General features: G+C 31.1%; 1 protein-coding gene across 2 annotated transcripts in view; it reads right to left on the bottom strand.

The window, feature by feature from the left end:
* Positions 1 to 23,946, bottom strand: part of Gad1 (glutamate decarboxylase) — an 85,923-nt gene that overhangs the window by 38,900 nt on the left and 23,077 nt on the right. The window contains exons 2-3 of one of the 2 annotated variants that reach the window (XM_076412557.1): positions 18,424 to 18,525; positions 15,942 to 16,178 (exon numbers count right to left, since the gene is read on the bottom strand). In XM_076412557.1, the coding sequence (XP_076268672.1) occupies positions 15,942 to 16,178; positions 18,424 to 18,525 (339 nt within the window). The remainder of the gene's footprint in view (positions 1 to 15,941; positions 16,179 to 18,423; positions 18,526 to 23,946) is intronic. The other variant, XM_076412558.1, reaches the window with a different exon arrangement.

Raw genomic sequence — 23,946 nt, 5'->3', positions numbered from 1 at the left:
TACTATTATTGCCTACTCTTCAGAGTTGTTATATTTATTAATTTTCTTGCCAAGTATTATCCTGATAGTATTTTTACTTAATTTTCTTCAATATTTTACCACATTTCATGGTTAGTATTTCTGGAATACCCACTTACTTAAAAGTTGTTGGGATTATTTCAATAATTATTATTTCAGTTACGGTCACAGAGTACAGCCATTATGGACAAATCGAATGTGTTCAAATTTAGGTTATTTGCTTTAATAAACCCAGTTCAAATTTTTCATTTATCTTTTTTTTCTTTAGTCGCACAAAACCATTTTTAACTGTAAAATAGAAGGTAAATAATACAAATAAAATTCCACTGCATGTATACAAATTGCTATTAAGTAAAAAATAAAGTATATGCAATATACGATTTCATTATACATCTTGAATATTATAAAACCAAATCATTATTACTTTACGTGGTATTACTACAATGTACTTAATGTTAAATATTCAGTCAATGCTAATTATAATTTCAGATAGGATTTAGTTTCTCAATTGATCTTCTCAATGATCGACAACGCTTGAGCCAACAAACTGTATTATCGATTGAAAATGTTCCTTTCTTTCGCCTTCGTGTACCGGAAATTACGCATTTGCTGGACGAAAAAATAGCATCAAACATCGAGATCCGCAACTTCAAACTATCAATCCGCTATTATCTCGGGCTATTGCCCAGAATAATTGAATGTCAGTGGAGTTGAAACAAAGACGTTACTTACGGATGCCTGGACAGGAGCGCCCACCCCCCTTCGACAGACACGCGACCTATTGGATTAGGTCTAATCCATGTCAAGGGTGGATTCTATATATTATATATGTGTATGCCGCCTCTATGTCTCAGTAATGCCGACTAAAGCAAACTGTTTTAAAAATAATTGGTTTTGTAGTAGACTGGACGTAATATTAACACACTTGGGATCTTTAAAAAATAACAGGAATTATTTTTATAATTTATATCAATTTTCAGTAATGCACAAACAATTAATTCAAAAATAAATTATAAAATCACAGAATAAATCAACTAAGAACCCACATTGTATACAAGAAAGATAATTATCCATATAAAGCGGTAAAATTAACCAAATTAAGAAACAATAACACAGGTCTGCAGCAAAAAAGCTGTTTGAATATTGTTGACTAATTTCTATGTATTTTGGTATTCTGAAAACGAATTTGGGGTGGTTTAAAATTTGTGATTTCTAGGCAAAAGTGTAAAATCCGATAAGGAAAATAATCCCAGTCACGCCAGTAACCAGGCTGGATAAAACCGGATGTCTTCTGTAATGATTTCTAAAGTTGGTCACTGGCCAGTCGGTAGGCTTAATGCTGAGGATCGTGGTTCGGAGCCCACGTTAAACTGTAGGTCCAGTACAGATAAACCCATAGTTGGTAAAAGGAGACTCTAAAAGATTTAAAATCTTATGCATGTTGCTCGGTCAACAAACCAACATTGCACCAAATTCTCTTACTTTTCTTCTGCTTTTTGTGTCTATGGGATACCGGAAACCGAGTAAAGCACCTAACCTAAGAGAGGTTGGCCGCCGAGGGAGCCTGGCGAAAAGAAAGTTTTCCAGGAAAGATTGGTACCTCCACATAAAGTTCTTTCACCTACGCGCACATATAGTTGGAATTCCTAAAGAAATTTATAAAAATAACTTCTTAAAGATGGAGATGGCTTCAAATACATTCTTTCAAAGTTGGAAGGCTTCTCAGAAGAAAAGGTGAAGATAGTGAAGCTGAAAGAAGGTGAAGACGGAGACGTTTTACCAGATATTAGACGGCTTATGACTAACCCACACTTCATCACGACAATGACGGATCCTCAAAAAAGTCGATTGCTTTTAAGGAAAGCCTAGAAACGTTTTCAGGCAATTTTAATGACCCTAACTATAGGCAAATTGTCAAAAGAATGTCAAAAGCATTTCAAGCTTTAGGTTGCCTAATAAGTATAAAAGTACTTTTTCTTCATTCTCACCTCGACTACTTTTCGGCAAATTCTGGAGATGTGAGAGGGAAGAGCAGGATGATTTCATCATGACAATAAAGAGATGGAGAAAAGATACCAAGGAAAATGAAAGGTCTCAAGACTAATGTTGGACGCTTCAGAGAGACCGTCGAGATTCTTCCCTCAAGCGAAAATGTACTAAGAGGAGCCCCACTGAGAAAAAGGAAAGGTTTTATCGTGTGCCAGTGAACGTATATTAGATAAAAAATATGTATCGTTAGTGGTTTGTAAATAAAATAATATTTTTCAAGACTATTCTCTTTTAATGTTTAACTCGTTTAAGAAACGTTATCGGTTGTTATTTTCAGGTTCTGCATACATACATAATCAAAAACATGAATTATGCCACAAAAGTAAATAATTTTGAGATAAATATAAAGGTAAGTTAAATTTTAGGTATTTACAATAGACAAAGTAATTTGGTTAAACAAATTCGTATAAGCTTTCAGTCATAACGTTTAGTTATCATAATATAATTTTGATGAAAATGTTGACTTTTTGAGTAAATATGTCCAATTATGATACAACAAAATACATTTTTCTATTTAAGTGAAAATTATTCTTGAGATACTCCATCGTAAAATATTATAAATATTTTTTAAAATTGAATTCACTTCAACATGTTCAATATGTTTAAGTGTGAGAGAAAAGGCAAACTTTATTCATGAGGCTGAGACCACATTTTGGGTGGTCCATTGACACACTGAGTGTTCTTCAGTTGGTTGATGAGACAGAAATCAAATGGCTACAGTCACATACAATATGGATGGCTATGAATTGGCTACTACAGTGAGGAGTGAGGACATGAAGGTCTTTGTTCTATTATTCATTAATAGGTCAATTAAAAAATTCCAGACCTGACACATAGATCGCGCTACTAGAATTAAATCCATAATTTTTAGTTAGCACTAACCCTCAGAAGATGCGTGTATAAATTTGACAGCTCTCGAATCATCAGTTTGTGAATTATAGTATTTTGAGTGAGGTAGCTTTTGTTATTGTGAAAAAAATGGATAGAAAGGAGTTTCGCGTGTTGATAAAATATTGCTTTTTGTAGGGCCAAATACAGTTGAAGCAAAAACTTGGCTTGATGCTGAGTTTCCGGACACTGACCTAGGAAAATCAACCTTCAAGGATTGGTATGCTAAGTTTAGACGTGGTGAAATGAGCACCGAAGACGGTGAATGCAGTGAACGCCCAAAAGAGGCTCTTACCGACGAAAACATTAAAAAATCCACAAAATGATTTTGAATGATCGTACATTGAAAATGAATGAAATAGCAGACACTCTAAAGGTATCAATTGAATATGTACATCATATCATTTACGAATATTTGGGTATGAGAAAGCTCTGTGCAAAGTGGGTGCAGCACGAGCTCACTTTTGACCAAAAACACCGACGAGTTGATGATTCGGAGCAGTGTTTGAAGAGGATCAAGCGCAATAAACCAGAGTTTTTGCATCGATATGTGACAATGGATGAAACATAGCTCCATCATTTTACTTCGAAGTCCAATCGACAGTCATCCGAGAGGACTGCCCACGATGAACTCGCTCCAAAGCGTGGTAAACGCAACTGTCGGCTGGCTACCTTGAAAAAGGAAGGATCATTAACAGCAGCTATAACATAACATTATTGGACCGTTTTAAAGACGAAATCGCCGAAAAAAATCCATGAATTGGGCTTCGAATTACGTGAATAACAGAGATTCTACAATAGGAACTTTGGGCTTAACATTTATGTTAGTGTTTTTAATGGATACTCAGTTTTACTTATAACTTCACTAAATTAGATCAAATTGTTTTACTTCCTTTAATCTTCTGACTAAGCCATCATTACCTAGGAGCCCAACATGAGGAGAACTTCAACATTGACGTGTTGATGACATCTCTGTTCATGTCTTTGGGCCTAGTCCTTAATAATGTTATCGTTATCTATCAGGTCCGTGAACAGATTGTCATTACGTAGGCATCAACAATACCTTGCAGTACCTTGCTTTGGAATGGCACCAGAAGGTTCCACACTGGTTCCAAGACTTCTTGGTAAAGTAAAAAGTTATTATATCGTGATAAGGATGCATATCTACTCAAATAATATTATTGCTATCTATATATGCAGATCGGGATAAACCCGTGAATATATTTTACGTTGCTAATGATAAATGTATTCAATATACTAATGATACACTATTCAATATACTATACTAAATGAGTACATTCTCAACCAAAAAAAGCACGCTTCATTTTAAGAGCAATACTAGAGAAGCCAAAGGGAACAACATCTGTATGTGCAATGCAAATACACTGTTGATGGATGCAGATTTTCAAGCTCAAACTGAAGAACTTCAAGAAAAGGCTCAACAAAGAAAAGTGGTAACATGGAGACAAGATCACTCACACCAGGCCTTAGAGAAGCCTAGAGAAGAGTTCGGGACTGATGAGGAAGAACTTGCTAGAGAAACCGAGTGGATCAGACTAGGATGTCGGTGGATTACAAAAGAATTATCCATATTTTTAAGAAAAAATAAAAATATTGATATATCGATCCAAAAAATATCGATATACTTTAAATATTTTTAAAAGTAATTATATTTTTAATAAATCTCTAAAATTAAATATCAAAATACACTAAATATTTGAAATTAAATACCAATAATATATAATATATAATATATATATTTAAATTTAATTTAATTTAATTTAAAGAAAATTAATTTAAAAAGAAAAACTACCACTACCCATTATGATACATGATATAAAATCATGTGAACAGTTATATGAGTTTCTAAAGATGTGTAATGTTTTATCGTTGTTTTAAAATTCTAATTTATATAGGAGTATTATAGAATGTAATTTAATATATGACAAAATATTTTATTCAAGTATCCAACAATAAAAATCACCAGATTTCTACTTTAAAATATGTCGGTAATGTTTGTCACAATATGATCAACCGAAAACACTTATATACTTTCAGATTTATCTTTGTTCGTTGTTTGTTGTGTATACCATAAAAGCTTTCAACTTACGGCAATACATAATAAATATTTAACATCACTTAAAGCACTTTACAAGTTCGAGGTACTACAGACGATGAAGTAGTATGTTAACACAACCGGCAATCGGTAAGGTGACGTAATATAATTTCATAAATGAAACCGTATATTGCGTTATGAACGCTGGGACCTGCTCGAACAGATTCAATTGAATGCAATCAACGGCTCTTTATGTTGTCACGAAAAATCAACACCCATTGCTTCCGTCGCAAGAGATGACACGTGCCAATAGAAATCCCCACGGAAAAGTCCGTGGGTAATACGAAATTTTCACCATTGGTTAAAGGATAATATAACAGCGTTGCCGTATATATGGACTTTTTGGTAGATCTACCCATTTATTTTTAGGTTAATAATCCACTAACATTCAATTAAAAACATCTAAGTCTAATCTGATCTAATCTAAGAATATCTACGTCCGAGAAAATACATAAAGTTTTTAATAACACTAAAAAAATTAAAGGTAACTTATATTATGAACAACTTTAATTGCAAAGCTTATATTTCTTTTTTTTAACCTAATCTAGCAGTAATGAAATGTTATTATATGTTCATATATGTAATCATATTCATATTCATTGGAGTGAATAAGAATTGCAGCGTGGATTCACCATATATTTAGTATAAGACAATTCGTGGAAAAAGTTCAACCCAAAGAAAAAAATACATAGTTCTAACTTTTAGTGATTTGACACAGTAAAAAGAAAAAAACGCTAGTGATATTAGAACAAAGAGCTGTAAGTAATAAAATTGTAAGAATAATTCAAGAAAAATACAGAATAAATTCCAATCAAAAATAACAAGAGAACAATAAAAAATTAAATAAATAAAACTAGAATTCCAAAATCTTCAAACATACAAAGCAATTTACAGACGACTAATCCTTGGATTTACAAGTCAACAATTGGTTGCGAGACGTGGGTATTGTGAAAGAGAAATAAAAGTAAGGTATAAGCAGTACAAATGATATACCTCAATAGAGTTAGGGGTGTAACAAAGATGGAATGGGTGAGAAGTAAAGAAAGTAGAATAGACCTTAATTTTGAATCAGTAGAAGAATAAATAGAATGGAGAGACAATTCCGTTGGTGGGGCAATAATAGAGCATAGAAAACATAAGACAGGTAAGGAAAATATTCGAAGCAAAGACAGCAAAAATGAGAGGGCAACCTAAATAGACCTAGAATGAATGTACTTCAGAATACTGGGAAAAACTCCTGCCAAAGCAAGAAGACTGAGTAAATATAATAAACATAATAGACCTACATCATTATATGAAATAAAAGGTGTTATATATTAAACGGTGTTTGATTAGATCTTTTCAGCAAAATTTGAAGTACGTCTTGAGCAACATACTTATGAATGGTATTAGAAGAAGAATTATTATGGAAGTTTATTGATCTTTTAACCTTTTAAGAAAAGTTTAAGAAAGAGACACCACTTTTCAAAACAAGCTGATGATGACCAGATGACTAGTAAATAACAATGTTTGGATGGATTTACTTTTCCATATAATTCGTCGCATATAAAAGAAAATAAATGAAGCTTTAAATTATAAAATTGACTTAGTGCCTTAAGTCTTATAAAATCCAACACAATCTACAAACACTAAGTGGCAGTGAGATAAATGCCATCAATTTTATTTAAGCTGAATATTCGTATTCACAAATGTTAAAAAATTGATAATTGTCACATCATTTGTTGGTGCCCATTAATTAATATAAGAAAACAAAACTATGCGTCGTACGTACAATGCGTATATTGTCTCTGTGCAACTGATAGAACATGGGGAACTATGTGATCACGAATTTCTCGAAAATAATGAAGTGGTGACTACGGAATGCTACAGTTAATTAAACAAATTGGGCGTAAACTATGAAAAAAATGTTTAAAGGGTACAGAGCAAGCATTATACTAATGAATGAAGATGTTCTATTACTAGATAAAACTATGTTATTATTACTATGATAAAAATAATTATTATTACCTAGCAAATCACGATACCATTTATATATCTTCTATATTTCTAAATTTATTGTGAAAAATATAATGTACCTTTAATATAGAATAACCTATGGCGCAAATCTCCTCAAGTCAACTTCTGTTTGCTTTTATATCGCGGGAGGCTTGTAATTCAATGATAATATGTTATCTACCCCAAAGCAGATTGTGGTTAGAATATTAATGAAACGAGGGTGCATCTCCTTACTTCCTTCACATAAATTTTCCAGATTATTTGGTTTTAGTGAAACTCCTATTAATTTTTTTTAAATATAAAATTGTTATATTTTTATACATATATTGATATTACTTTTATTTTATTACTTTATATTTTATTTTATTTTATTATTTTATTACTTATATTATTACTTTTATTTATTTCTTTACATATTGTCATCTAGTGAAGTGTTATATATAAGTTTTTAGATATATTTGTCAACAATATCATGCAGCTCTATATTATGATTTATATATTTATTCATATTTTACCTTCTTAAAATTTATTACATTTTTATAATTAAATTTTATATCTTATTTTTTGTATAATCTACAATTTACAATATATATATATATATATATATATATATATATATATATATACATATATATATATATATATATATATATATATATATATATATATATATATATATAACAAATTATAATTAAAACAAAATAAGATTTCATAAGTATTTTGAAAAGTTGAAATGGCAAAATACTAATTAGAATGGCAAGTTTGTCATCCAAGACAAAAAATGTGGTAGAATATTGAACATACTAAATCATGTAGAAAAGCTATCCTTAAAAGAAAAGAAAAGTTATCCTGATAGTAGTAAAATTCTATCGTAATTTTTATTTTTGCAAAATCTTGGAAAATCAATCTGGAAATGGAAATATTTAAATGAAAATATTATCGGTCATATTAACCAGAGATTAATTCTTTTGATTACTACTCGTTTAACTATCAGAAATTGGATATCGGATAACAAAAACTGAGTTTATTTGTAGATAAACTTGAAGGTGGCCAATTCACTGTAATATTAAAAAAATGGAAAAAAACACATTTTTTTAAAAATAAATGTTCAATTATTGATGAAAAAGCGAAGATTTATCTGTAATCTCATTAAGTTTTCTGCATATAACTTTTTCAGAGTTGTATAATACGTCTAAATTATTAATAAATACTATCAACAGCAGAAGACAACGACAAGTTCTCAGTACAAATGGATAGAAAAGTTTTCTATAACTATTAAAAATGTACAGGATAACCCAAAAAACGACTTCTTCCTCATATGCCAGAACCAGTGCTTTCACAGACCTCAATTTTGAGAATGTTACCAATGCAAATCTCAACATCTAAACTTGTACATCTACAAAATTTAATGTTCGTGAAAGCTGAAGGTAAATAACCACATCTAATTTCGAGAATTTCCTGATTTTACTGAAAATCAATTAACGTTTGATCAATTAAAAGGATATTTTGTAAAAATGTAGAATAAAAATATATTCAAACTAATGGATTCTATTAGCAATTGTACCACATAAAATTGGTGTAATATTGTTTTCGTTTTGGTCTTCATAATACTGAAATTAGTCCCACAACGATTGCTAACTTAATTCTAAAGATATCCAGGTTAAACATGAAAAAATTGATGAAATATCTCCCTAGGTTTTTTTAAAATGACGCTAGTTTTACCACAATTATCGAATATAGCATATGTACTAAACTTAATATGAGCATATTTCTAAAGCTCGCTTGACTGATTATTAAATTCTTAGTTCATAAAATATAATTTGTATTAATAGATCGGCACAAGTTGTAAAACGTCATGATAAAGTAGTGCATATCTAGGCCACATCAGCCTCAATATTTTTCTTAGACATTGGATAATAATAAATATACATCATATATTCAGATCTAATAAATTCGCATCCAAAATTGAATAGTAACATCATCGTTTTTTGAGTTTGGTCCTTCGCTACAAAACTCTGTTCTCCATTCAATAAAATACTTCTTACTACTCTTACTTCTTAATTCTTAATACTCTTAAAAATAAAATAAATAACCTTCAAGTTTACAAATACAAAACTGGAATCTCACCCTTGCAGCTCACAGAAGAAGAGATATTCCAATATTTCCACATACACCATCTCAGGGAAAAAAAAATATTCTGCACCTTGTCGGATTTGACTGAAATAATCTATTTAAACGTTTGATATTATATAACCGTAATAATCTACTTTTTAAAAATAATAAACAGTGTTAAATGAAAAGTATTTTGTGCTAAATAATTATGGATTATAACAAGAGAATATCATAACCGACTTGGTCTACTCGATAAGGTTGTTATCAGTAAATATACTCGTAATAACGGAAGTTCCCTGGAGGCTATGGGCTCAGATAGCGTCTTTTTTACGTCATCCACATATCATTCGCTGATCTAGGGGTAGCGTTTTGTATCCGCAGTGGCAAAATAAACAGCAACTATGGCAGCTGTAATTGAATGTATGTCAGATAGCGGGAAGACTATTAACAGCCTATTGGGCGCGGTGGGGTGCCGGCTAACTGACATCGGTAACATTTCCTGCTGTGAATATCTCCTCCAGTTTCCTACTAGGGTTTAGAGGCTGGGGTATATTTTTATCACGTAAATAGCTCTGGGTGTATCTAAATGTATCTAAAGATATTTTCATATTTAGAGCGAGAATGATAATTTATTTGATTAACTAAAACACCCATTGTTGTAATAAGAGCGAATTACGCCACTTCTATTCAAATTGATGCAAATGCCATATTATTTTGTAAATCTTTGATTTTTTTTATAGTTTTCGCCAGCGTATATAGAATTGTTCGTGATTTATATATATTACTAGCGACCCGCCCCGGCTTCGCACGGATGCAATGCTGATACTAAATTAAATACACTACAGAAAAAATATGAACGTTGTATATAAAACCATAGCGGCCCGCTCCGACTTTGCACGGGCATAAAATATATATGCCTATGTCACTCAATGAAAACATGATTAAAATCGATCCAGTATTTTTGGTTCATTCATTACTGCCCTTGGCCTGCATGCATTAAATTTGGAGTAAAACAATTCCTCTTCCCCTATACTTACTATGAAGATTTCCTGCTATCTTTGGAATATCTAAATTCATACAATTTTTATTACATTACACATTTTTAAACGCAAATTTTAAATTTGTAATATCTCCGAAAATATTTGTTTAATTTACATGCTGTAAGGAACCATATTGATCTATATTAATTGCACAATGTATTTAAGGTACTTAATTCGATAAGGATTAATGCCGTATTGCTTAAAATAGCTTCGTAAATAAGCCATTTTCTCACGTAAAAAGTAAACTAAAAAATGGTTAATGTGGGTTATCCCTAAAAGATAAACATATACCATCGCGGACTTTTTTGTAGACCTTTTTATGGTGTACAATACTGTAGTACATTAATTTGATCTAACTCGTAGGGTTAGGCAGCGTTTTTGATAGTTGCTAAATAAGCCTAAAAAAATAGGTTACTTTACGACATCACGTTAGAAACCTCTAAAATTAGCAATGTTGCCTTAGTATATTATGCATGTATTATACATATAAACCTTCCTCTTGAATCACTCTATCTATTGAAAAAAACCGCATCAAAATCCGTTGCGTAGTTTTAAAGATTTAAGCGCACATAGGGATATAGGGACAGAAAAGGCGACTTTGTTTTATACTATGTAGTGATTATTTAAGTGCCCGAAAAAAAAAACGCCCTAAACAAACCATAAACATCAGAGATAAAACAAACAATTATGTATTTTGCGTGTTAATTATATATAATCATTAATTTTTATATTTATATATATTTATATAATATGTAAATATTTCTTCCATAATCTCTCAATAACAGAAAACTAAGCAAATAATAATAAACAATACATATAAGCAATATATATATATATATATATATATATATATATATATATATATATTAGGGGTTTAGGGGTTTATCTAGACTGTTTTCTATTCTGTGTTCTGTACAGTTTAACGTGACCTCCGAAACACGGTCCTCGACATAAGCCTACCGACTGTGGCGAGTGACCAACTTTAGAAATTATCCCAGAAGATCTCCGGTCTTACCCAGTCTGATTACTGGCGTTATTGGGATCATTTTCCTTGTCAGATTTTGCATTATTGCCTAGGACAATCAGAAATATTAAATAATCACAAACATAAATTTACGGCCATGCCTCAGCAGGATTTGAACCCGTGGCTGTCGCAAGTCCCTTCACAAGGAAGCCATAAACATTTTATAAGTTTATAGTAATTTTATAGTTTTTGTAATAAAAAATCTCTTAAATCACTTTGTTAAATCATATCTTGTTGTGTGAGATGTAAATAAACAATTTGTTCGAAGTTTTTATAGACGTATTAAGTGTTTTCGTATATTCTGATCATTTTTTACTATTAATGACATTGCTAGTCAAATTATTTTCCATTATTATCTATAACTTTCTCCCATCTTTCTCTCAACAAAAGTGATTAATTTCATACTTCATACTTCATAACTTTTGCAATATGCGGCTGAGCGTCGTCATGCAAGAGAATCGCTTTGCGTCTCTTACTTGCTATTGTTGTTTTTTTGGAACAATACGTCATAACGTACAACAACAATAAAACAATAATTGGAATAATACACCATAACAATGCGTAAGTTGGTTGCGTTCAGTTGGCGTCGGTAAACATCTGTAAAAGCAGTTTCATTCTGTCGCAGCAGCTCGTAATAAACACCTTGCTGATCTTGCCATATGCATAGCAAACATTTATAGCCATGGATATTTCGCTTCGGTGTAGATATGGGTGGCTCTACTTGACTAACACATGATTTTTTGCATTTAGGATTATCGTAGTAGATCCACTTGTCATCATCAATCACAATTCGCCACAGAAAATACAAGCAATACAACTGCGATCTTTCCCTTCGCATGTAAACATCTGGAAATAGGGAGTTATCTACTACTGACCTAATTTTGGTCTTGGATCTTGCAATTCACTGTCTTCAAATTTTTTTCAACCTCTAGGTAGTTCTTTGACATTAGAATCATCATTTTTAAATCGTTGAGAGTACAATCGATTATTGGGATATGACGGAGCAGCGTCACTATGAGTTTCTAGAACTGTTTCATATACTTCGACATATTGAGGTACTGCATACTGTTTATACATTTTAGAATTTATAATTAACACGGAAAAATATATATTTTATATTTTTTTGTTTAATCTCTGATGTTTACGGTTTGTTTACGGCTTTTTCTTTCGCTCATTTAAATTATGAAATAAAAAAAGGGTGTTTCCTTCTGTACAAACAATATTATATATATTCTTCTCAGATAATTCTATATACTTTATAATATTATGGCATAGTTTTTCCAAATTAGCCATTATTAATCGGAAAAATGCTTTTTTCATCGAAAGACTAGAACGTTATGACAGTTACTCTTTGTAATATTCGTAAAAAGCGATATGAAAATCTTTAAAAGGAAAATACTATCCTAGCCGTCATATTTACCAGACATTTCTTTACGAAAAAATTATATTCGTATTCTTCAATCGTTTAAAGAGAGAAGGAATTTTAACATGAATTATTGCCTGAAAGATTGGGAACAAACATATCTAACGACGGACAACACTAAGTATTCTGAATCAGTACTCAAAATATCCAGCTTGAAGGACGATGGTGACACTTATGTGTGGTCTTCTGTTCATAAAAGGAGATAGCCAAACAATATAGCACGTCTTCTTACATGTTGGTAACACTGCTTCCGTCTAAATAATGTGACCCGCATGCATTGCTCAGTTTACATGTAAATTCTTGTAGGTTATAGTTCAGTGTGTTATACGCTTTATTCTGAGACGGTTAAAATAAGGTCGATCGGTGAAATGTGTGATCTCTCAGACTTCGAAAGTGTGCAAATCGTTGGTGTTCAGTTAACAGGAATGTCTGTGGTGAAAACAACTGAATTTTTGTAAGGACAGCTTACAAAAAAAGATGATTAAATATCATCGGCGAAGAAACAGCAAACAACGTAAAAGTATCGCGGCAAAAGTGACACCAGAACTCTATACTCACTTGAGTAATAAAGTTTCGACAAAAATAGTCGGGAGGTCCATAAAGTTAAAATTTATGGAAGTCAACGACCAGCTACGAAGTGGTGTAATGATCATATAACCTGAACACTTAATGATTAGTATAATGTCTTGATAATAATGATATGATGAGTAATGATACGTGTAATTGGTTCCTAAAAACGACTGGGTTTATATATGGAGAACTCCAATAGAAAATTACGAGCTGGATTACCTTCTACAGTCAAGCACGGAGGAGGTTCCATTAGGATTTGGGCGACAACATCGTGGTATTCAGTTGGCCATTTAATTCACATCGCTGGCCGAATTACTGCGAATTATTATCTCGATATCCACAATGATGAATTTCTTACAATGACAGCAGCATATTGCTACTGCCATATTCCGAGATTATAACACACCTATATACACAGCCACAAAAGGTTCCGAATTTTATAAATCATCTTTCCTGGCCGACACGATAGCCACATCTCAACATGATTGAACCGTTATAGAGAGTTTTAGAGCAGAGTTTAAAGAGTTTATTTCCATCTTCAACATCATTGAAGCATTGATGTTTTGGTACAAGAATGGGGCAATATGCCTTTGGAAACTCTTCGGATATTCTACGAATATTTTCCGCGTAGGATTTTTACTTTAATGGCAAGTAGTAACTCAATACTTGACAGGTGATAGATAGTAGAATTGACACGCAAACTATTTTAAGACACTTATCGTTTTAATACAATTTGACATCTGAGATTAATAACACTGTAACACAATTTTTCTAACATTAATAAGATTAAGTGTTTTGAATTACTTATTCCTTATTGTTAAAAACATTGTCTATTAATATGGTTGTCTATCACGTTACTTTGCTTAGTAATGGTGTGAATATTATTTATGCTTAATAGATGTGTTACTCCATGGCAGCCGATATCCTTCCATACCTATTGCATATTCAGTGATTTTAAAAGGAACGTATAAAAACAAGAAACAAATTTTAATCAAATTAAAACAATACAACTGGAAAGTTTGTGCTGATTTAAAAGTTATTGCTATATTGCTTGGACTACAGGGAGGTTCCACGTGATATTGTTGTTTCCTCTGTTTGTGGGACGACAGTAAATACACCAAAAACCATTATGAAGTTGACCAAAAAGAACTGATTTTGTTTGTGACAAATTATTATTCAACAGAAAAATGTAATTCTTCTACCCTTACATACAAAAGTTGGTTTAATGTTAAATGTTGTCAAGGCCATGAATAAAAATGGTAAAGGATTTTTGTATTTGAAAATTGTTCTCTCTAAATTAAGTGATGCTTAAAAAAAGGCATTTTTGTTAGCTCACAAATAAGAAAACTTATATAAAAGCAATGAATTCGACGAAAATCTTACCGTGAAAAAGTTTTTTTCTATTCGATTTTTCTCCCCTAATCTTGGAATGGTGAGTGACAAAAAAGGCAAACTCTTTCACCAGGATATAAAACAGATAGAAGAGCGTTACCAAGGAAGATGGAAATGTTAGAAGATTACTGCTGGTTTGTAATGAAACTGGATGTTACTGTTCACAAGAGGACAAGTTAAAAAAATGAAAATTTATTTCGTAATTTTCTTTCAGAATATATGGCTCATTTTTTCTGTTGACCAATTAAACCTGAATTATTTTGATTCATTGTCTATTATATATATATATATATATATATATATATATATATATATATATATATATATATGTATATATATATATATATATGTATATATATATACACATATATATACATACATATATATATATATATATATATATATATATATATATATATGTATATATATATACACATATATATACATACATATATATATATATATATATGTATATATATATATATATATATATATATATATATTTTTTTTATAAAATATGTTTTTTATAAAATTAGTAATTGATTTAAAATGATTAGTAATGTGATTTAAAAGTTTCATACCGTCTTTGTTTATTTATGGTACTTTAATTTTTTTATATATTTTAAAGTCTCCTTTTACCAACTAGGGGTTTATCTGGAGTGGACCTACAGTTTAACGTGGACTCCGAACCATGGTCCTCGGAATTAAGGTTATCGACTTGCGAGTGACCAACTTAGAAATTATCCCAGAAGACATCCGGCCTTACCCAGCCTGGTTACTGGTATCACTGGGATCATTTTCCTTGTCGGATTTTGCACTCTTACCTAGGACAATCACAAATATTAAACAATCACAAACATAAATTTACGACCATGTCCCAGCGGGATCCGAATCCTCGACTATCGCAACAGTAGGTGGACCGTCCTGTTGCCTTTACCACTGCGCCACCAAGCCGACGGTACTTTAATTTATCGTAACGTTAAAATGGTACGTGTTACAAAAAATTATATATATATATATATATATATATATATATATATATATTATATATATATTATATATATATATATATATATATATATATATATATACATATGTTGCAAGAAAAAATCCTTCTGAAAAGTTACCCCATTTATTAAACAGATTCTGGGTAAAGTGACTGACATATGATAAATAATTCATTTTAATATAACATAATAGAATTTTAAAAAATATCGTAAAATTGCACAACCTATTAGAAAGTCACAAAAAATATTTCGATCAATCACCATCAATCAAAAAAATTGATTTACGTAATATATTTTCAGGACTTACCTGTTTTAACTTGATACTTCAACGTAGTGGCACAGTCATGGATTAGTTGCTGCAGCGAAACGCCCTGGTCGGGAATCTTCAAGTCCAACAGTTTTTGCATGTCCTCTGGATGGTGGAAATCTAAGATTTTCTCGTTCCGGTCGTTGGTAGCGCGGATGAAATCCAGCAGGACATCGACCAGTTTTTGCAAGAACTCTCTGGTCTGAGCTTCATTTTCCAACTTGTAGGGAAGAATATCTATAAAGGGAAACCAAATATTATCCAACATATATATATAAGGTTTACTTGAATTATTTAAAGTATATATCGTTTTATAAAAATATTGCATATTTTGCGATTATGAAAAAATAATGAATCAACAATTTAATAGAAACTTTTTTTGTATAAATTATGGGACACCTTATACTAAGTCAGTTATTGTGAAGTGTTCTGCGTAAAGTATTATTTTGAAAGTATATATCGTATTTTGTAAAATAGTTTTTATAATTCTGCCTTTTTTGCTACTAATCTTTTTCGCTACTAAAATTGTTACTTTAGTTATAAGACTATTTTGCATAAATACTGAGAATAAATCAATTAGCGATATCTCGTGAGGTATATCGTAAAGATACATATACTGTTAGATTATATCCCAGGACTCACCCGCCTATTGCTTTATGAAAAACTGTTACATAAAATTATCACATTCATGTGATTTATAGAAAACATCCTTGAAGAATTGGAAGCATTACTGAAAGAAATCCAACCAAAGTCACAAAGAACTTGCGAAATCAATGAATGTTCAACGACACACTCTTTTCAAACAACTCCAAATATTTGAGCAGCCAACTATATATTCGGGTTGAAACACCATTTGAACATTGCTTCAGTACCAGAAAATTAAATATTTTTCCATCGTATTGCTACTGCCAATAAAAAGTCGATATACTATAATATATTAAAGTGAAAGTAATGACTTATATTTTTCTAGGCTTCGAAAATGGAATATTCTTCGGAATTGTATGAATTCAAAATCTGGCGGGTGGAAAAATGTTCAAACTGATGAGAAAAACTTCATAAAAATCATAGCAAAAAAAGGTCATATATTTATCAATATAAAACAATAAGAACATGTTTATTGTTGAAATCATTGTTTTGATAAAATATTCTTGTAACTTCTACATCAGAATTGCTAAGGAAGACTAGAAATAAATTTCATAAGAGACAATAAGGACTTTTCAACAAAATACACCCAACAGAAGACGATTTTACACAATACACTTCTCAATAACTGTTTTATTAAAAACATTATATTTTAAGATAAATGAAATATGCAATATTTTTGTATATTGGGAAAATATTAGCTTTTCATTTAAGAAATATTCCTGATATGGAAAAAATATGTAATTGATATTTATTTGATATGAAACCTACTTAATGAGTTACATTTTTTCTGGTAGCTAAGCTTTCTGCTACGAAATAAAACACAAACCAAGATTTAAATAAGATTTAAGTGCTCTTTTGGAAAGTAGAACAACAAATATCGTATAAAATATATTATACAAAAACACAAATTATTAAAAAGAATATTATTTGTTTAATATTAACAAGAAGTAATGCTTGAAAAATGGGATTAATATGATACCCTATCACTCAAACATTATTTTAAATGTTATCCATTAACATGTTAAACTTAGTTCAATTTTCCCAATATACCACTAAACTACTAAATCTTCTTTATTGTTGAAAAAGGTATAAAAAATATGAACATTTCACTCGCAAGTAAATATATTTCTATAAACACTGAAGCTAATACAAAAGCAAGCAAAGAAGACTACCCTTTTTCAACAATAGTCTAATTGGCTAGAATTACAAACCTGGATGAAATCGTATAAATTTTGATCAAAGCTTCCCAATTAAAATCGAATTGTATATAAAGATTGAAAAAGGCAGCCTCACTTGTTGTATTTATTGTTGTGGTAATAAAAATGCTTTTACAAGAAATTGTTTTTTACGGTTACTTTTTCAACAATAAAGATACGGCTCATTATTATCAAGATCATTTAAGATATTAGTTAAGAGTTAGTGACTTAGTTATCATTATATAATGTGCACAAGGATGATTCCGTTAGTTAGATATTGCGACTGTATTTATGTAAGCAGTTATTTGTGTTGTTATGATGAGAACTGTGAAATGAACTGTTTGACTGATATAGCGCCCTTGATAAGTCAATGGAAAACAATACTTGAAAGAGCAGTAATATCTATATTTAACAGTAATAATCATCTTCATAATTTAAAATTGAGTACGCTTTGAATGTTTTATTTACCCACAAAAGGGCTGTACCATATTTGTACACCTAATATATTTCTATGCAATAAAATTACTTGATTTTTTTTTCTCGGCACACAAAATATTGAAAAAGTCTCCTGAAATTAAAATATCTTATGATGATCTTGATTATTGGACATTGATGTTAAAAATATTCAAAAAAATATTTACTAGAAGGCACTTTTTCTTTGAAAAAGCTGGGAAGGCCGTTCATAACTTTGTGAAGCAGTTCACGGGCAACAGGAACATCTTCCGTGTTGTACGGCAGAATTTCTAGAAATAAATAGCTACTAAATAATTGCCTTTAAAATTGGTTTGAATGGGTTTAAAAGCCTTTTAGAATTCGTAATAAGTCCTATTCGTTTCTATTGTCTTAAACAATTTAATTAAGATAAATTATACTTAATGTGGTTATATATATTAACCATATTATTATAATAAAATTAAATCAACAAATGTTATCATACAATAATTAATATGACTAGCATGAGTAATCCTTGTCTGCATTCTTAAATAAATTATAAAAAAGAGTCTTATGTAGTTAACAGAGGGGGTGAAAGAAACCTTTCAATTTTAAATCAAGTTATCATTCAGATTATTTTAAGATTATCAAGAAAAATTGTTATAAATTATATATCGCTCCGTATAATTTATATAGAGCATATACCTACAGAAAACAAATTTAAATCGTGCAAATCAATATAAATAAAGTGGCGAATCGTTCAACTAATGGAAGATTTATTCCTGAATATTAAAACCTTAACTTTTAAAAATAATTGCACAAATATTGTTATTACCTGCTATTATGTATATTATAGATTATATATTATAGATTGTTTTATGTACCTTGATATCCTTGATCCTTGATATACAGTGATCAAGAATGATGTTTAGGTCATTTTTGTATTGCAGCCTTCGATATGTTATTTGAAATTTCTTTATTTATAACTGAAAATAAGTTGCAGCGATATCTAAGGTTGGTTTACACTGTGTCTAATATAATTCACAAAATATCTGATTATATTGAAAACAAATACACAAAATACTCATTAAATGATTTGCAAATTGATGAAAGGACAGGTACACAAATGTAGTCTATCAATATTATCTATATTAGTAAGATATATTTTCGGTATGCTTATCGAAAATAAATCTATTGCTCTCTACGCCTTTAGGGGGAAATCTGTAGCAATGTTAGGAAAAATAAAAGAATCGGTAAGAGAGATATAATAATCACTCCTCTTAGACACTGAAATCCAACAATGAAAAGGCAAGTTCTAACCAAACTATATGAACTTTGTGCCAAGCTGAAGGTTTCCACAATGGGAAAAACGTATTTGCAGCTCTGATAATATTCGATACCTTGTATGGTAAGCAGTGACTTAATTACTATACTAACAGATAATTGAAAAGTCCCCGGCCTGACACATAGATGGCGCTACTAGAATTAAATCCGTATGTTATTTATTTAGTCCTAACCCTCAAAAGATGCGTGTGTAAATTGGACAGGTGTCGGATCATTAGTTTGTCAATTATAGCATTTTGAGTGAAACAAACTTTGTTAATGTGAAAAAATTGATTCATTTCGCGTGTTGACAAAATATTGCTTTTTGAAGGGAAAAATACAGTTGAAGGAAAAACTTAGCTTGATGCCGAGTTTCCAGACACGGCCCCAGGAAAATCAACAATCAAATATTGATCGGCTAAATTTAGACGTGGTGAAATGAGCACCGAAGACGGTGACGAAGTGGACGCCCAAAAGAGGTTGTTTCCGACAAAAACAATAAAAAATCCACAAAATGATATTGAATGACCGTAAGTTGAAATTAAATGAAATAGCAGACACTCTAAAGATATCAACTGAACGTATACATTATATCATTCACGAATATTTGGGTATGAGAAAACTCTGTGCAAAGTGGGTGCCGCGCGAGCTCACTTTTGACCAAAAACAACGACGCGTTGATGGAGCAGTGTTTCAAGATGATCAAGCGTAATAAACCCAAGTTTTTTGCGTCGTTATATGGCAATGGATGAAACATGGCTCCATCATTTCACTTCAAAGTCCAATCGATAGTCATCCGAGTGGACTGCACACGATGAAGCCGCTCCAAAGCGTGGAAAAACGTAACACTCGACTGGAAAGGTTATGGCGTCTGTATTTTGGGATGCGCATGGAATAATTTTCATTGACTACTTTGAAAAAGAAAGGACCATAAAAAGCGACTATTACATAGCGTTATTGGGCCGTTTGAAGGACGAAATCGCCTAAAAATGTCCGTATTTGAAGAAAAAGAAAGTGCTGCTTCACCAAGACAATGCACCATGTCACAAGTCAGTGAAAACAGTGGCAAAAATCCATGAATTGGGCTTCGAATTGCTTCCTCAACCACCGTATTCTCCAAATCTGCCCCACATCGACTATTTCGATCGGTGATCGCCGAAACTAAGACCTATTTTAAAGCAAAGGACAAATCGTATTACAAAAATGGTATCGAAAAGTTTTAGGGTCGCTATAATCAGTGTATCACCCTTGAAGGGAATTATGTTGAATAAAAAAATTTTTTCCAAAAAAATGTGTTTTACTATGGCAGGTCGGGGACTTTTCAAGTGACCTGTTATTGAGACAGAGTGACAAAGTTTAAGTATTATCAAAGTCGTACTAATTATTACTTTCTCTGTAGAAAACAGAACCGATGAATATTTACTACTTTTATATAACTTTCTACAAGAAAATGTTTTGTATTTATAAAATAAAATGTGATTCTCTCACTTTTAAAAAATTTCTAGTAAAATTTTTGTGGACTTAAAAATTTGAAAAACTCTAGTTTATAGTATGGTAATTTATAAATAATAATAATTTTGTTTTATAATAACATAAAAATATAATCAACTAAAATTATTTAAATAATTATACGTCCAATTTAACAAATTATTGTAATTTTCAGAACTATAAGAAATAATATTAATAAACACATATTACATACCAAAATAAAAGTAAGTCGAAATGTAATAGTTTAATGGTTTAATTTTATAACCAAAACAATATCGTATAACACGAAACAAAATCATAATTACAACAGTGATAATATTAAATTCGGTAAAGATATTTCAAATCACTAAAAACAGTTTATTTCCATTTTCCAACCACGATCTACTTGTTTTTCCCCATTTTTAACCATCATTAATATTGTGTGCTAGAGAAAATCTCTTCTCTCTGGGGCATATTTCCGCTATACCATCTCCGACAAGGGTAATTCCCGGCTATACCCCAGTAAATAAAGTGGGGAAGTAGGCTTAGGCTTGAAAAATTGGCCTGTCTTTTTTATGCTGTTCCAGTCGTTCAGATAAACTTTGGTTTTCCACCAAAAAAAATCGAATGATAATAGAATGGCACTGAAAAGTATGAACACCCCATGGCAATATTGAATAAAAATATAGCTTGGGGCAGAAGTCATTTCGATTTTCATTAATAGATGGCTTCAAAATCTTATATCTGTAGTAATAGTTATTCAGTGAAATATATAATTATTATATATATAATTTACTAGCGACCGGTTTCGCACGGGTGCAATGCTGATACTAAATTAAATACGACTTTGCACGGGCATAAAATATATATGCCTATGTCACTCAATGAAAACATGATTAAAATCGATCCAGTATTTTTGGTTCATTCATTACTGCCCTTGGCCTGCACGCATTAAATTTGGAGTAAAACAATTCCTCTTCCCCTATACTTACTATGAAGATTTCCTGCTATCTTTGGAATATCTAAATTCATACAATTTTTATTACATTACACATTTTTAAACGCAAATTTTAAATTTGTAATATCTCCGAAAATATTTGTTTAATTTACATGCTGTAAGGAACCATATTGATCTATATTAATTGCACACTATATTTAAGGTACTTAATTCGATAAGGATTAATGCCGTATTGCTTAAAATAGCTTCGTAAATAAGCCATTTTCTCATGTAAAAAGTAAACAATAAAAATGGTTAATGTGGGTTATCCCTAAAAGATAAACATATACCATCGCGGACTTTTTTGTAGACCTTTTTATTGTGTACAATACTGTAGTACATTAATTTGATCTAACTCGTAGGGTTAGGCAGCGTTTTTGCTAATTGCTAAATAAGCCTAAAAAAATAGGTTAATTTACGACATCACGTTAGAAACCTCTAAAATTAGCAATGTTGCCTTAGTATATTATGTATGTATTATACATATAAACCTTCCTCTTGAATCACTCTATCTATTGAAAAAAACCGCATCAAAATCCGTTGCGTAGTTTTAAAGATTTAAGGGCACATAGGGATATAGGGACAGAAAAGGCGACTTTGTTTTATACTATGTAGTGATAATATATAAATAACAGGTCAATTGAAATGTGCCCCGCCTGACACATAGATGGCGCTACTACAATTAAATTTATATGTTTTTTTAGATAGCCCTAACCCTCAAAAGATGCGTGTATAAATTTGACCGCTGTCGGATCATTACTTTGTGAATTATAGCATTTTGAGTGAAGCAACTTTTGTTATTGTGAAAAAAAAGGATAAAAATAATTTCGTGTGTTGATAAAATATTGCATTTTCAAGGGAAAAAATATAGTTGAAGCAAATAGTTGGCTTGATGCCGAGTGTCTGAACACTGCTCCAGGAAAGTCAACCATCAAGGATTGGTATGCTAATTTTAGACGTTGTGAAACGAGCACCGAAGGCGCTGCACGCAGTGGACGCCCAAAAGAGGTTGTTACCGACGAAAACATTTAAAATATCCATAAAATGATTTTGAATGACCATAAATTAAAATTGAATGAAATAGCAGACCCTCTAAAGGTAACAATTGAATATGTACATCATATCATTCACGAATACTTGAATATGAGAAAGCCATGTGCAAAGTACGAGCTCACTTTTGACCAAAAACAATGATGAGTTGATGATTCGGAGCGGTGTTTGAAGATGATCAAGCGTAATAAACCCGAGTTTTTGCGTCGATATGTGACAATGGATGAAACATAGCTCGATCATTTCACTCCGAAGTCCAATCGTCACAAGTCAGTGAAAACGAAGGCAAAAATCCATGAAATGAGCTTCAAATTGCTTCTTCATCCACCAGGAGAATAGATTTGGCCCCCAGCGACTATTTCCTGTTCTCTGATCTCAAAAGAATGCTCGCTGGGAAGAAATTTTCGTCGAATGAAGAGGTGATCGCCGAAACTGAGGCCTATTTTGAAGCAAAGGACAAATCTTACTACAAAAATGGTATCACCCTTGAACGGAATTATGTTGAATAAAAAAAACTAATTTTGTCAAAATATGTGTTTTACTATGGTAGGCCGGTGACTTTTCAATTGACCTGTTATATAGTATAGCGAGTTTGAAAGATAACATAACAGCCAATAAAACATTCTGAATATAAAGGTAGCGTCATTCGTTTCCTCTGTACAAATTAAGTTTGCTTAGCATATGGAGATTCCAGATAATTTTCATTATTTTGCATTTATACTATCGAAAGGAAAAGTTTAATCTATACCTATTTAAAATTATATGATGTTTACAACGATGTATTCATGACATAATTGGGCACCAAAAGAGACTATACTTGGGATCTATTTGAATTGACAGCGAAAAATTAAAATTTAAGTTTCATTAAAATCACTGCTGAAGCTACCCGAAATTG

This window comes from Rhynchophorus ferrugineus, unplaced genomic scaffold, assembly GCF_030347505.1.
Source record: "Rhynchophorus ferrugineus isolate W39M unplaced genomic scaffold, kcgeb_rfMv2 rfM8, whole genome shotgun sequence".
In the NCBI taxonomy this organism is placed as follows: Eukaryota; Metazoa; Arthropoda; class Insecta; order Coleoptera; family Curculionidae; genus Rhynchophorus; species Rhynchophorus ferrugineus.
The sequence above is the reverse complement of the archived record's forward strand: the minus strand, read 5'-3'. Positions and strand labels throughout refer to the sequence as shown.